The sequence below is a fragment of the Sciurus carolinensis genome, chromosome 5 (assembly GCF_902686445.1).
Source record: "Sciurus carolinensis chromosome 5, mSciCar1.2, whole genome shotgun sequence".
In the NCBI taxonomy this organism is placed as follows: Eukaryota; Metazoa; Chordata; class Mammalia; order Rodentia; family Sciuridae; genus Sciurus; species Sciurus carolinensis.
Window position 1 is genome coordinate 71,674,528 of NC_062217.1, and position 16,995 is coordinate 71,691,522.

Here is a 16,995-nt window from a genome sequence, read left to right on the forward strand (position 1 = left end):
TATGTATAAATCTTTGTATATGTGCTCTCATTTCTCTTGGTTACGTAAATAATGACTCAAGCGGCTGGAACAGAGAGTGAATGTGTGTTAACTTTTTAACATGCTGCTAATCTCTTTTCCAAAGTGGTTATATCATTTTACATTTCTACCAGCAGTAGAAATTTCAGTTGTACTATGTGTTCACCAGAACTTGCTATGGCCAGTCTTTTTAATTTTAACAATTCTAATGGGTGTGTGGTAGTATCTTATTATGGTTTTAGTTTGCATTTCTAAAATGATGAGCATCTTTTGTCCTGCTTATTACCAACAGATTTTATTTGGTGAAATGGGTATTCAAATATTCTGTTCTTAATTAGGTTGCTTATTGAATTTGCAGAGTTCCTTATATAGTCTACATACAAATTCTTCATCAGATACATGATTTGCAAATTTTTCCTCTCCAGTTTGATTTGTCTATCATTCTCTTAGTGTTTTTCATAAAGCAAAGTTTTCAGTTTTGAAAAAGTCCAGTTGGTAATTTTTTTTCTTTCATGGATCATGCTTTCAGTGTTAGAAATTGTATCTAAGAAATATTGGTTGGCAAACCCACCATAGGCGGTTTGCCCACCTCTGGTTTCTAACAAAAGCTTTTTACAGTTTCAAATTTAAAATTTTTGACTGATCTATTTTGAGTTAATTTTGGATATTGTGTGAAGTATGGATCAGGCTATACTTTAAAATTTTTTTTTGGTATATGGATATCCATTTTGTCCCAGCACCATTTGTTCAAAAGGCTGTCCTTCATTGAATTCTCTTTGTACTGTGTTAAAATTCAGTTTTCTATTTGTGTCTTTCTGGATTTTGTTCTTCCCCATTGATCTATTTATCTTTGTCATACTAATCTGCCCTTATAACTGTAGTGTGGTCATAAGACTCAGTTACTGACATCTCTCCAACTTTGTTTTTAAATAGTTTGGCTATCCTAGGATTTTTGCCTTTCCATGTAAATTTTAGATCAGCTTCTACATAAAAAAAATTAAAAAATCCTGCTTGGATTTTGGTTAGGATTTTAATTATATAGATCAATTTAAGGAGAAGTAACACCTTTCCAGTATTTAGACTCTCACCCTTAAACCTGATATGTCTGGTTTAACATTTCAAACACAAGTGTAACTTACCATATTGACTAAAATGGAAAAATCATGATAATTTCAATACTTGGATAAAAAAAATTTGCATCCATTCTTAATAACAATTCCTAGTGTTTTGGGGAACAGAAGGAAACACCCCCAGTCAGATTAAAGGCCTCGTTAAAATAAAAAGAAAATCAATGTACTGGAGAGCATACTTAATAGAACAAAGTAAGGATATCATCTCTCTTCGGTGTCGAGAGGTTCTATCCAGTACAATCAGATAAAACATTCAGATTGAAAAGAAAGCAAACCTGGCTTTATTCACAGATGGCAAAAAAACAAACCTGAGGAATCTACGAAAGGAATAAGAAATCATCGGATGATTTCCCATCAGATTTTCTTAGCTGGGATTATTTCCAGGGCTGGGGCCTGAACAAATCACTGGGCAAAGGGCAACAGTGAATTACTGTGATTGGCTTAGCAGACTTGTTAAGATATTCACATTCTTTGATCCTACTCCAAAGTTACTGCATCAGACCCCTGGGGGCAGGGTATGTCCTAGTGTGTTTGAAGTACTAAAGTAGATTGAGAACAACTAGCCTGCACTGACTTTTCCTTGAACTAGGGTGAGGTACCCAGTACTGGATAGATTAGCAAGGAAGAGTGGCAGGAGTTATATATAAGCTTCCTATGTCATAGGAGGTCTGTGGTGAGGCTTAGGAATGTGAGTTTGTAACTAATTTGGGTACTCTTAATGGAGGTAGGACTGTAGACCTCACTCTAAGAAAAATGATACCTTATAATTATCATAATATAGATTAAAAGAGATGTATTTTAGACTCATAATCCATAATAGAAGTCAGCAAACTGTATCCTCGGGGCAAATCAAGTCTGTTGCCTGTTTCATATGGCCAGAAATATACATTTTTATATTTTCAAATGATGGTAAAAATCAAAAGAATGTAGGATGTGAAAATGGATGGGAAATTTATCCTTCATTGTCTGTAAGTGAAGTTTATAGGAGCAGAGCCATGTTTATTAGTTTACATATGGTCTAGGATGCTTTTGTGCAGTTATAATAGTTACCAAAAGGATGGTGTCCACAAAGCTGAACATACTAGCTGGCCTTTTACAGTTTGCCAATCCCTGATGTATAAGTTACTGAAGAATAATATATCCCCCAGCTATCAAGAATGTTTATGAATTACTCTAAAAGGTAGAAGTTCTATACAGAATAGTAAAAAGTATTAAAGTACCTAATTTCAAGAAGGGCTCATTAGAATTGTTACTTTAATGAGATTTGTAATTAGAATAAGCTTAAGTTTAGAAAGGTCAATTACTAGAGCTAGCAATTACAGGGAGATAACTTTCCCCTCTTTTTTTTTTTTTTTTTGGTTAACTGCTGCCTTCAGACCTTTTTATTTAACCTACCACTGAAAATATGTTTACTTTAGCATAGTTATATCAATGAGAGAGAAACTTTATTGTAACTTGTAGTACCTCTGCGTAGTATTGAAATAATAACTACCTGTTACTATGTATTGGTGTTGATGCTGAAAGTGAATTTTCCCCAAACCTTATAAGCTGTTTCTTTGGTTTTAATGAAACAGTACGTATCAAGTTCAGTGTAGATTCGAGATGATTGAAATATTATTTAAAGTGTTCAGAGAATTAACTGACTTGTGTTTGGTCTTATTTTTTAAAAAATATATACAAGGTTTGCCTTGTCACCCATGTAATGTTTACATCCATTGGCCCAGGTTCACATACAACTCTGCTGCAGGAGATTTAGACAGTGTTCATTTCTAAACATGTAAAGTGACACTGTGAGATCCTCACGGTGCCTGTCCAGTACCAGAAACCCTTGATCTCCTACCATGTGAAACACAGTGAAGGGGAAAATTGTTAGACTTGTTTTTGAAGTAGTACTTAACAGACTTTGGAGAGAGTCATATTCTATTTGGGGATATTTGCTTGTTAAAATGACTTGGTATTTGAAAGTATTCAAATGTGAGTTGTGTTTCTATAGAAACTGTTGAATATCTGTTGTCTTTCCCAGAAGAGAGGCACTCTCTATATACCTGTACCATACCTATAATGTAGATTTCTTTTTTTAAGGTTATACGTTGGCTCTTCAAAGACATTCACCTCATCAGAGAAATCCCTGAATCCTTTGCAGTGGTGTAGACACGTCCTAGATAACCCGACTCCCGAGATGGAAGCAGCCAGACGTTCCCTGTGCTTTAGACTGGAGCAAGGTATTGTGAACATGTGCATTTGCATTCTTCAACTCTTGCCACTCTGAGCTCTGCTTTGGTTGCTGGTTTTGGAATAGACACTGCAGTTGAAAAAATTCTTACCCTGCAGTGCAGATGTTGCATGCAGTTCCCTTCACCAGGATCACACATCAGGGTTTCTCAGTAGTTTGTGCTTATTTTTAGCTAGATTTTTAGCTTGTTTTAGTTTGTACTGTAACATATGAACACATTTTTTTTCCTTGTTTTTTTTCTTTCTCTTTGCAAATATGCCAATAAGTGAACTGGGTCATCTTCACAACAAGATTTTGTGGCTGAATTGTGAGGTATAAAACTGGGATTCTTTTGGGGTCTGACAACCGAACTTATTACTGAACTACTTCAGTGTTTAGTTGGATGTATAACTGGAAGTTCTAACCTTTGTAAGCTAGGGGAAAAAAAAAAATCTTTGTATGTAACATTAGTTAACTTACAGAGCCCAACAGATGTTTAAGTAAAAGAAAAGAGTAATGAGAGCTGTAAAGGGAAAAAACAGTAAAAGGAATGAGTACTAGTCAACTTCTTATGATTTTGATAGTCAACCACTTAAAATTGTGATTGTGAAGCTTTTGGCTTGTCTCTCAGCTTCTCCTATGTGTTTCATCTAGGAATACTGTTTCTATTCCATGGGCCACCTGCATCCAAATCACATTGAGCTTGAAAGTACAGGTTCTGTCCCCTCAGACTAAAGAATAAGAGTTATCTGAGGGTAGTGCCAATGGTCTCTGAATTGACAAGTTCACTGGCGCAATTCTTAGGCACACTGAAGTTTGGGAATGCTGTCTCTGATGCTCTTCAAGGGTAATCAATGTTTATGAAATATTTGAACATTAGACAAAGTTTAGCTAACATTTCTTGAGCTCTTAATTCTGTGACAGTACCTTAAGTTCTTGACTTCATTCAGTCTAACCATGCTCACCTGAGGTTAGGTACTGCGGTCACCTTTAGAGGTAAGAATAGGGAAGTTTAGAAACATTCAGAGAATTGAAAGACTAGAATGATGGTCAGAATCTCTGTGACACAAGAAACCCTGTCTTTAACCATCATTCTGTAGTGCTGGATTTGCACACTTGTAAGCAAATATCAATAGATCTCTTAAACATTTGGAGGGCATTAAAGAGCATATTTTATTGAATTTAACTAAATTGAAATAATAAAAGCTAATTAAAGAGTGGCAGAGGAACAAAGGTGTGCTAGGGTTAAACCTTTGGCCCCAAACACTTCTCTGATAGAGCAACCATCTCACTGTCAGGAGACCCTAGCTTTGGTTCTGTTCCCATGTACCTCAATTGCTAAGCAAAACTTTAAACCCTGCTGGACTTTTCAAGAGTCCTGTAGACCTGCCACTAAGACTCTTTACTCAAGCAGCCCTTGATTCATGGACTTATTATATTCACACTTTTGTATATGAGTTTGGCTTAATAATTTGAAGTGATGGTGGAATTATAGTCATTTAGCTCAGGGGTCAATAAACTTTTTTCTGGGAGGAGTCAGACAGTAAATATCTTAGGTTTTGTAAGCACACAGTCTGTTATGACTGTTCAACTTGACTATCACCAGGAAGCAGCCATGGATGTAAGAAATAATGAACAAGCCTGTGTTCCAATAAAACTTTTTTTTTTTTAAATAAATGCCAAGATTTGAATTTCATTTGATAAATTTCATGATATGTATTTGTAAAGATACCCTCTGTCCATTAAGTGTAAAATCATTCTTGGCTGGTAAGTATTAGAAAAACAACAGAAGGCTGGATTTGGGCCACCCCCGGCCAGTTTGGCAACCCCTGATTTGGTTTATTTGCATACATGGTTGGTTTTGAAAAAGTAGAGGAGAAGCTTTTGTTAAATTTAATGTAAATAATTCTAAATGATAGGTGCTTTCGATATTTTAAACTATGTGCCTGATTATCTAATTTTCTGTTTATTGGCAAGGGGCTAAAGTAGAATTCACATGCTGTGGTTTTTATACATGATTTATTTAAACTTCAGATTAAAGAGTTTTGAGAACTAGTTTTTTGAAACCAAAATTAGTCCTTTATTGCATTGTATAAATCTAGAACCTCTTTTTGCTGTGAGACTAAATGCTTTTCTTCAGCGATTCAGAATTCTATGATAGGCCAAGAATCAACAGGCTAGAATAGGTTTATTGTATGAAAATTCTTTTTTAGAAAACAAACACATTTTATAAAACAGTGACCGCAGTTTATAAAATTAGTCTTATGAGTATATAAGAAAAGTAGAAGCCTCCTGCCGCCATCCTCCCATACAGGTTTTATTTCCCAGCTGTTGGTTTTGATTTTTATATATTTTTACCTCTTTTAAATTCTAATTTTGGATGGCTGTTAACTGAAGTTCTCAATTTCAAACACCAACCACTGGATTTTGACTTTAGGGTGTAAAGGTTTAATCCTTTTAACACCATCCTTATATGTTACATCTTTGCACATCCTCCCAGTGTAGCTATATACCATTTTTAGGATCTGAGTATTTATGATAGAAGCACTCAAGCCTTTCAATATTTAATTATATTTCATTTTTCCTCTTTTTTTAAAAAATTAATTATAAAAAGACACTTGGTGGTTTTTTATTATTTATTTATTTATTTAATTCCTCATCATTAATTTGTTGCCATTCTCTCCAGACAGACTAGGTAGATCCAAGGGTTTGGTTTGCTGCTCCTTCCGTCAGTGCCCTCTGTTGTCTTCCTCTCTTTAGAATGGTTCTGTCACTTCCCAACAGCTCTCATGGGGGCAGGTTCCTTTTGCTTTTTCCTGGAATTCCCCTGACCTCTCCTTGGTGTGGTGTCACCTGATTCCTAGATGCAAAGATGTTCTTTTCCTTATATTCCCTTCTCTTAGTGGAATGTATTATTTATGTGCTCTTTGTGGGAGTAGAAAGGGGAAGAAAATATACAGGAGGTGAGCTTTGAACACCTTGTCTGTCTGAAATGTTTTTATTTCATCTTCAGCCCGACACCTGATTGCTCTTTGGGCTACGCTTAGATTTCTTGGTTAAAAACCATTTCCCACAGAATTAGAAGGTGATATTCCTTTATACTTGAGTTTCAGAATTATCACTGGAGTCAGTTCAGTGCCATTCTTGTTTGTGATTCTTTCTACCTAAATCAACATGAGTATTTTAGAATCTTGTCTTTATTCCTGGTATTTTGAAATTATAAATTTCTTTCACTTTCTATTTTTGTTAGGCATTTAGTGTTACTTTCAACTTGGAAACATCATAGCCTTATTTCTTTGTAAGACTCCATTGTTACCCTGTTTTCTCTATTCTTCCTAGATATTTCTGTTGGTCAGCTATTATATTTCCTGAATTTATGTCCGTATTTTACATTTTTCTCTCTTACTTTCTATTTTTGATTTTCTTTGATGTCCTACCTTCTTGGACATTTTAATAACTTGCCATCTGAGCTTTTGCTGCATGTTTAGTAGCTACCATCTTTATGGCAGGTGCCATTGTAGGTCATGAAGATACGACAGTGAACAACACAGATGTTTCGTCTTGCCCTCATTGGGCTCACTCCTAGTATGCAAGTTTTTACTTATTTTCCTGTTACTTACTTATTTTTTGGTAAGTTATATTTATTTGCATTTCTATCCTTAAATCTAATGGCTTTCTGTTTCAGTTCATTAGGATACATAAACTTGTCTTTTTGTTAAAAGTAAAAGAGGACCAGTTGCTTGGGCAGAGGATGGAGCTGTAGGACTTAAGTATTTCCCTATAGATTTTTTTCAGTCTTCCTGATTTTTGGCTTCACCATACAACTCATTACCTTCTGTGGGACATTGCATCTGTGGTTCCCAAACCTTCCAGGTTCTTGTTTGTTTCCCTCACTGTAGGTCCTTAGAGAATGCTAAACCCCACATCTGTTACCTAATGTTTATTTTTTCCTCTAAGGTTGTGTGACCCTCCTTAGTCTGATATTGTCTTCTCTCCTGTTTAGTCTTCCTTGTCGATGTAAGACTTTGCATTTAACTATCCCCATAGTATGGTTTCAGAAGAGAACAGGGAGAAATTTGTATTTAGTCCTTCATATTGAATATTATAGTTTCCAGTAAAGAGAGTTCTTTATCAATGATAGTTAATTAATAGAAATAACAATTAGGCTCAGTAGTAAATTCCTGTGATCGTAGCTACTTGGGGAGCTGAGGCGGGAGGATTGAAAGTTTGAGATCAGCCCAGGAAACACAATGAAACCATTTTTTTGTTTGTTTGAAGATGTCCTCAGAAATAAGAAATTATGATTTTAACTTGAACTTTATTCATAATATAGTAGAAATACTTAGTTGGAATAATGTGAGTATTCCATATTTTGGAAGTTTGAATAATTTTCTAACAAAAGCATTTTCTTTTTGTTTAGACTTTCAGTAATCTCTAGGACAATAAACAATTTCAAATAACAGGTTTCACTGAACATGTTCTGTGAGACCAGGGTGATTTTCCTTCATTTGAATACAGAGTGCCCAAAGGCAGGGGCACATTTTTGATCACCAGCTCCTTAATTCCTAGAAGGGATCCTGATCTGCAGACACTGTTGCTGAAGTAAATGGTTGTGTAATTTTTTTTGAATCCACTTTCACAATTAAGGACTGTTTCAGTTTCAGTTTTGTTTTTGAATACTGTGAGATGGTGTGTGTGGGGGGGTCCTCACAACATTTCTTTACCTGCTATCTCTTAGCTTTAGAGGAAAACAGATTGTTCACTAAGAAATCCCCTGTCACACTAGGGAGCCATTAGATGGGAAGGAAGGGACACTTCTTTCACACTCTTTTCTCCCAGTTCTCTCTTAAACCTTTTATTCTCATCAACATATACTATGAAAATCATAAAATTTTAATATTTTTTAAGTTTTTAATTTTTATTAGTACATTATAATTATACATAAGTGAATGATGTCATATTTGTCCATGCACTAAACATAATTTGTTCAATTTTATTCCTTAGTACTTTCCCTTTCCCTCCCCTTTTCCTTATCCCTCATCAGTTTGCTCTATTCTATTGATCTCCCTTCTATTGTTTTAATTAGCACAATATAACTATATATGCAGGGTTGATTGTGGTATACATGGACATAGCATAGTTTTCATCCCCCAGTACTTCCCCAGCCCTTCCTTCCTCTCAATCCCCTTCCTCAACCCTATTGATCTTTCTAGAAGAGAGTGTTTAAACTGTTCTCAACACAAACAAATGGTAAAGGTTTGAGATGATGGATATGCTAAGTCTCAGTTTGATAATTTTACAATGTATATATGTGTGTCAAAACATCGCACTGTACCCTTAAATATGTACAATTATTGTGCCACTTAAAAAACTAAATAAAACAAATAACATCTTATTTTGCTCTTTAATGTTAATTAGGGATCTTTAGATAAGATGCTGATTATTAGAAATAAAGATTTTAGATGTTTGGTTCTTATTTTTTGACTCTAATGTTTTTGAAAAGAAAATTACTCAAAAATTAAAAGATTAATTCTCTCAGAATGTGTTGGGGGATCCAGAGTATCTCTGGTGGGTGTTCCTGGTTATATATCCCCTTCTTCTTTTGCCCTAGCCTATGTTGATCTCTTGGCTGCAGGTTAAGTGTAGGGGTAGGTTAGCTGTCTACTTTAGTCGGCTTTTTCACCTTGTGACCAAAAGACTTGACAAGAACAATGAGAGAAGGAAAAGTTTATTTGGAACTCCTGGTTTCAGAGGTCTCAGTCCAGGGTTGGCCGACTCTATAACTCAGGGCAGGGCAGTCAGGGCCTTGAACATGCTAGGCAAATGTTTTACCATTGAACCACATACCCGGCCTCCCAATCCTGCCCTTCTGGAGAAGGTTTTTTTGTTTTGTTTTGTTTTGTTTTGTTTTTCTTTCCCCTCACTGCCCCCAAAATAAAATGAGGAAAGAAGGCTGTTCTGAAGATTTAATTTTTTAGGGAAATAGCATCCACATTGATTGTTTTAAGAAATATTTTGTCTTTACAACTAGAGATGGTTTGGTTAAATGTGTGTGTATATTTTTTTTAAGGTACACTAGGATAATTATTTTTGGTATAAAATATATTCTTATAACAAATGAATTGCACCTTATACCCTTAAATTCTTGTATGGAATATTAATTGACTTGAATCTAAGAAACTTTTTTAAAAATTATGTATCATAAAATTTACTTTTTTCCAAATTGATTTTTAATAGGTAAGTTACTTAAGCATCCTCAACCTCTTCTCCATTTATATCTATTTGTAGATTTGTTGGAAGGGATTAAATATATTTATAAGACAAATTTGTTGAGACATTAAAGGCTCAAGTATGGATTTCTTCCTATAGTGTAAGTGACTTTTTTTGGATCATGTGCAGAAAACATGTTGAAAGTAAATCACTGGAATCTTCTAGCATCTCCAAACCTATAATCTGATGGTATAAAATTAACAACAGACAGTCTAGAATAATATTTTCTTTTTTTCTAAGCACTGATTGGAGTATGCATTCTTAACCAAAGCTCAGAATCTTGGTTGGTGTTCATCTTCTAAAGATAGTCCTAAAATGTTTATTTTCCATTTCAAAGCACTCTGTTCTGTTAACTTCTCTTATTTAATTTTAAACATATATGCCTTTTCTCCAGTGATTCAGAATCTGAGGATAGAGGCCTATACCTCAGTTTTCTTTTGAATTCCAATGCTTAATACAATTTTTAAATGGGTTTCAAGCACTGAATGTTTGGTTTTTGTAGTTGACTAATTTCAGTTCATTTAAATTTCTTAGATGCACAAAGGAACCAATTTTCATTGAACATTTGGTATTATAAAAATTGCATCCTATTAATCAAGCCAAAAAAAAATTGTGTTCATTAAAATGAGGGTGGGGATTTAAGTTTGTTTTGTTCCCTACTGTAACCTTCTCAATTACTGGAATAGTTCCTGTTACATTGTAGGTGTTAAATGCTACATTGATTGAATGTATATGGTACAAAGAGTTTTAATCAGTTAGCTAGACTTATTGCCTCTAGTATCTCAGCACTGCTTAACTCCATAATTGGAAACAAGAAGCATGCTCTCAATGTCTTATCATTTATCTGTTAAATGTAAGGAGGGACATTTAATAGATTCCACAGGGCTGTAGCATTTTTTGCGGGGTGGGGTGGGAAAGAGGGTAAGTTTGTTTTCACTATCGATAGATAAAAATACTTGTTAGAGTTAAGGATCTTAAACTGAACAGTTTTAGAAATGTAGTTTATTGAACAATAGTAGAAAATTTTAAACAACTTTTAGTCTACTCCCTTTCTTCTAATTTTTCTTAGACCTATATGTACAGGTTAATCATCCCTAGTCCGAATCTGAAAATACTCCAAAATCTGCAACTTTTTGAGCACCAATGTGAAATCACAGGTGGAAAATTCCATACTATGCAGTTTTATTTCATGAGTAAAATTATTTAAAACACTGTATAAAGTTACTTTCAGGCTATATGTAAAGGTGTATATGAAACACATGAATTTTGTGTTTAAACTTGGATCCCATTCTCAAGATATCTCATTATGTATATGCAACTATTCCGAAATTTTGAGAAAGTCTGAAACACTTCAGGTCCCACGAATTTCACATAAAGGCTGCTTGACCTGTGTTCCATTTATCAAATGCTCATCTTCAGTCCCCCTGCTGTCCTCCACCCTTTCCAAATGAAAATTATAGAACCCCATAGAACTTTCATGGATAGGATTAACTCACATGATATCCTAAATTGGAATAAGGCTAAGCTAGAGTTTTTGGTAAATCTGTGTCATGCGGCTGGGATGTTAACCAAATAATGATCAAAAAGCTTATCTAAGTAATTCGAAACACCCAATACGTGACTCAGTTAATTTGGGGCCAGTTAATAAAAGCTTATCTTGACTTAAGATACTTGAGTGTCCATAACAGTTGAATCAAGACAGGTCACATTTGAGGAGTGTGGGTGTAGTTTTCACAAAGAGCATAGTCCTGCACCGTTACTACATTGGGTCATGTTTCGCATTGACCATCTGTCATTTCCTCTAGGGGTATTTGCTCAAGAAATGTGAACAGGTACCACCCCTTCACTGAGTTTTTCTTTCATCTTCATGTGATACCTGTTCCCATTCTTGTTTCAGTTGTTATGATGGGGTGTTCATTTCTAAATTTAGTCAATGAAAAAGAAAGCTGTGGATTCACCTAGTGTTCTAAAGGTGGCCTTTTCCTTTGTAAAAGCCACACAGATTGAACCGAGACATTAGAAAGCTTATCAAGTGCCTGTCCCCTGGAACTCTTCCAGTCTCTCCTTGCATGACCTAAGATAATATCCCTCCCAGCTCGTGTTTCAGTCTTGAGGTGCTCACTTCTGGAACACAAAATTAAAACTTAGCCCATATTAGGGTTCATTTTAGGTAAGCTTTGCAAAGATTCCCTTTTTCATTGGAAAAAATTATTTGGAATCATATTAAATTTTTTGTGCCAAGACAGGGTCTCCTAACATTGGACATTATTGTTGTATGCTGGAAATTGGAGATATGTTGTTATAACTGTGAGTTCTATCACATCTTTGCTATTTTTTTTTTCTGAATAGCCTCAATGCATTAGTTTTAGAATTCGCAGTGATTTAGTGCAGTTAGAAATAATTATGAATTGTGCTTCTATGAAATTTGCAATTTCTATCTTTTATATCCATCAATCTGAATGTTTGTCAGATATTCTTAAACAATCCTTTCTTTTGTCACTTGTGCATATATTTCAATGTGGGTTTTTTGTTTGTCTTCTCTGCCATAATTAGAAAGGTGTTTGTTAAAGTAATCAATAGCTTATGACAGTCTGTAATGGTTGTTGCAGTGAGTTTCTAATTGACATGCTATTTTGTTACTACCGCAAAGGAGAATAAATAAGAGTTGGGTGTGGTGGTATACCCTTGTAATCCCAGCTACTGAGGAGGCCGAGGCAGAAGGATTGCCAAGTTTGAGGCCAGTTTCAAAAACTTAGTGAGAACTTGTCTCAAAATAAAAAGGGCTGGATGTAAGTATGCCAAAACAAACAAACAAAAATCAAAAAAGTAAAACAAAATACTATAGAGCAAAACTCCTAAAGGAGTTTTTCTGGGGTGTGTGTGCTGGGTACTGAGCCCAGGGCCTCTCATCTGTGAGCATGTGCTATATCATGGAGCTATACCTCTATTTCCGTCCCTCCCCCCCCCCAGTAGTTTTTACTGCTTTTATACTGCTATAATGGTCGGTTTAATTTAACTATATGGCAGTGGAATTAGTTTTATTTTAGTAGATGTTTATGCCTATTTCTTGGGATCTCTAAAAAGTGCAGTCTAAGCAAGAATTTCTAGACTCTTTCTGGAACACTGGGGCATAATGAGAGATGCTTAGAAACCTAAGTTGTGAAGTGAACTGATTACTTCCTAACTGCAGGCCCAGTGCAGAGTGTGGAGGCGAGCAGGACAAGCTCCTGGCCTTTGGAGTGGACTGTCTAGTGCAAGAAACAGACGACACATGGAGCAACTCTTGTTCTATTTCTTCCTCAGCCTGGAAACAGGTGTGATGATTCTAACAGGAGACCTAACTGAGTCTGAGAGGTGTGGTTAGGAAATACTTTCCTGAGGAAGTGATGTGTCATCAAAGACTTGAAAATTGGTGGGAGAAGATAGCCCATAACTATGGTGGGTGGTCAGGGTGGAAGAGCATTGTAGGTCATAGGAACAGCACTTGGAAATGCCTTGCAGTAAGTGGAGGTGAATGACGTGAGAGGGACTGGAATGGAAGACCATTGTGGTGGGGCTGAAATGGCAGGAAATAGGGAGAAATCTTGAGCCCAGAGACTCTAAGTGGAACTGCAGATCTGTGCAGGGTTTTCAGGACTGTTGAGGATTTTGGATTTTAATCCTTAGATAGTTGGGAAACCTCTAATAGTTTTAAACAAAGGAGTAATGTAACACTGAACAGGAAGGCTATGATATATTGTCTGAATTATCTTAGAAGACTAGGTTTCTTTTGAAATCTGGCAAGTTGTGTTGAGTAAAGTAGTGATTTTAGAAATTCTTTGGAACTTGGTTAAGGGTTGGCTTTAGCATTTTGAAAGGGTAATTTGTTAACTTAGATAAACTTGGGAATGCTTTCTTCTGCTTTTCTCATTAATCCTCAATTTTTTGTGACTTCATGTGAGAAGTAGTAGTTGAAAATGTGGTCAAACTCTGCACAACAATTTTCTTTGAAGAGATAAAGCTTTGATTTGCTGATAACCTAAATTATTTATAATTAAAATTTATGTAGTAATGTTTCATGTATTTGAGTATTGATGCACTTGTCAGTTGGTTTTTGTGAGTTTAATGTTTCTCCACTGTTATAAGATTGCATTTCAGGTAGTGATTGCATGTGTGTGTGTGTGTGTGTGTGTGTGTGTGTGTGTGTGCATGCATGCATGCATGCTCAACAATTGTGTGTGTGTGTGTGTGTGCGTGCATACATGCATGCTCAATTTCATCTTTCATTTTTGTAGTGATTTCAGATGAGTAGCATTGGATGAGTAAAAGGATATTACAGCAGCAGGAATTGCTAGAACAGGAGTAGTGCTAAAAATGATGGCTAAAGGTGGGTCAAGAATCAGGGAAGAATCAGGAAGTCAGGATATGTATTCTTAGGGAAGGTAGATTGATCTAAGCACGAGATTCCTCTGCCTGATCGGGAAAAAGAACTAGGGGTAATTTCAGATGTCCACATTGGACTGAGCAGAGGGTGGGAGGGAGATGAGATGAAATTCTAAAGCATTTCACCCCCTTACATTACATTGTGGGGGTCTGCAGCCACCCTGATGCTGCCTGTTCAGGTGTCCATGGGAAACCTGCTTATGGAATAATCCACCCTTTGATGTAGTGCCTGTTGTTGGTTTTCTCAAGCTAGAGGTAGTACCTATACCACTGCAGAAGAACCTTACACTAATTACTTGTTCAGCGTAACTTCATTTTTATTTATAAAAGCAAACCAATAACCAAATCTTACTTGATTTAAAAAATTAATAGCATGAAAATAGAAAAAATCAATTAGTTTTGTAGGCAACTAGTATCTGAGGGAATAAAGAATTTAGTGGGCTGAGATTTAAGAGTAATACACCTTTAAAACAAAGAAACTGTTAAAAAAAAAAGGTAGTCAAATTATCATTACTTTCAAAATGGATTCTATTGTTATGAATAACTAAAAACAAAGTAAAAAGAAAAGATTAAAAAAAAAAAAAAAGGAAAAACAACCTTCATAGTTACTTTTAACTTTTCAGAAATGAAGCAAAAATGGCCAGGGCTAAGAACCAAACTACTTATATGAAAGTCAAAGTAATCTCCCAGAAAGAGAGATGGGCAGTGTGTGAAGAGTTAGGGGCTTAGTGGGTAGACCCAAAGCCTCTAATGTTAAGTGGGGAATCTTCTAGAGCAAGAATAGACAGTTGAGAAGAGGAAATACCAATAAATAATAGAAGAAAATTTCCTGGAGCTGAAGAAAGTCCTCAGGATGTATTAGTACCTGAGAAACCTCTACCTAGACCATCTAGTTGATTTTTCCAGTATTAAAGAGAAGATCCTAAAGATGTTTAAAGAAGAAGTAGGTTGTCTACAGTGAAACAGACCTCAGAGATCTCACAGGTAATACTGATACTAGATGGAAAATGAATATTCCAAGTTTTGAGTGAAAGTTATTTTCAAACTATCATTCTGTACCCAAGCAAATAAACCAAATGTGGGGACAAAAGGAAGAGACTTTAGGTTTTTCAAGGCTTTAGAAGGTTTTACTCCCTTATACACCCTCTAAATGATGGTAAAGTTACAAGAATAAAGGTGTGTCATCTAAAAAACAGTGACCAAAGAGATTACCTAGGGGAAGCCAAGAATGATGAACTAAGGGAGCTACTCATAGTCCTGGGATGTTCTTTACCTGATGGTTAGGGTCTAGTGTCAACACTTTCTTTCCCTTGGTTCTTTCACATCCATTGATCACCTTATATCTGTATTAATCACAATTACAAAAGAGTTGAAAATTCGGTAAGTCTTGGCAGTGTAAACACAGAGTATCTGTGACATGGAGATGGACAGTAAGGGAGCGCACTTGTACTAAAGGTCTGCTGGAAGTCAGAAACCAACAAGGTGGTACTTGGTCTGCCTACTTAATGTTGTGTGCTAATTGTGTGATTTTTTTCAAGTTCCAAAAGTGGTTCTAGGTGGGGAACAGAGAGAGACTCTTCTGTTTTAGACTTTGTATATATCTTAATGTTCTTTTGTGTGAATATCATGAATAGATTCGCTTAGGCTTACATAGTTTTTCCCTTGATCAAAACTCTAGTTTACATATTTGCTTTCTACCATCTCTCGAGATGATTGGGTGAGAGGCCCCTGATATAAACCATGTATTTTGTGCCCCTAACTAGAAGAGTATTTTAGCCCAGGAGACACTGGAGAGGAAAGAGTGTTGGAATTCTGACCTCATCGCTCTTCTGTTGGGGAACTCAGCGGTGTTGTCTGATAGTGGGCTGAACGTGGCTTTCCTACCATATTGAACACTAATAGGTGGGAAGACTTGATTATGGATCTAGTCTTAGTTTCCAGTGTTTTCAGATGTGATATTATTTTTCCTATTTCTTCAGAGAACTAAATCTTAATGATTTCATGTAGGATGTGGAAGCTACTCTAGCTGGTTGTCATGGCTTGCATTGTGGCTGTAGTCTCAATTGAAAGAGGCTGTCTAATCTGTATGCCAACATTACATCAGTGACAGATTATTAGGTCATTCTTTTCCCTTGGCTCTGGATTAACTTATTTTCATAGAGGCCCTCTTAAGTTCTGTGGCCACTTTCACTGTCCTTAAGTTTGACGTAAACTGTAGCAGTCCAGCCTCAGGGGAAAATGGTTTCCATAAAAGGGAATTTCAAACATGCCTTTGAAGTGTAGTTTCTATTAAAATTAGATTTTCATCTCCCCTATTAACTGCAGCTGAGAAGTCTGATGATGATTTGTGAAATTAGAGACCACACTATTAGGATAACTCTGGATTTGATCTGGGTGGGCTTGAAGATGCCAAATTGTATACAGTTTTGACCAGTCATTAAGTGGAACAATTTGACATTCGAGAGAACTTCCCCTTCCAGAACTTCATTTTTCAGCTCTCCCTTTACATCATTTTGGTTAGAGAAGTCCTACAAAAGGAACCACTAATCAGAAATGGCTGTGAGAGAAGAGGACAAGTATGTGGTCTAAGCAGAAAAGGTTTAATTTTTTAATTGCGATGAATAGGTACTATAACCTTAGTATTATATTAACTGTTAAGAAACCCTTAATACTAGGAAACATTTGAACCAATAAAATTCAGTATCAAAAGTAAAATTCTGATCCATGTGGAATAAATATTATTATATAATATGCCTTTACTAAGTATAGCAGAATTTTATAACTTTCATTGAACAAACATTTATTGAACATTTACCCTGCCAATCATCAGGAATATATATCACCCCTTAGTTACTTTCAAACCACGTATATTTTAAATCTTAATACTAGTGTTGAAGTGACTTCTGTGTTTAGCTCTAGATATTAGTTATGTAGATAGATGGA

The 16,995-nt window shown here is 35.7% G+C and overlaps 1 protein-coding gene across 5 annotated transcripts in view; it reads left to right on the forward strand.

Annotated features, from left to right (window-relative positions):
• Slain1 (SLAIN motif family member 1) overlaps positions 1-16,995 on the forward strand; it is a 56,898-nt gene that overhangs the window by 10,841 nt on the left and 29,062 nt on the right. For 4 of the 5 annotated variants that reach the window (XM_047554559.1, XM_047554557.1, XM_047554558.1 and 1 more), the window contains exon 2: positions 3,231-3,370. The exons of the other annotated variant lie outside the window; for it this stretch is intronic. In XM_047554559.1, coding sequence (XP_047410515.1) covers positions 3,328-3,370 — 43 coding nt within the window. In that variant the 5' untranslated portion in view covers positions 3,231-3,327. The remainder of the gene's footprint in view (positions 1-3,230; positions 3,371-16,995) is intronic. 5 annotated transcript variants of the gene reach the window in all.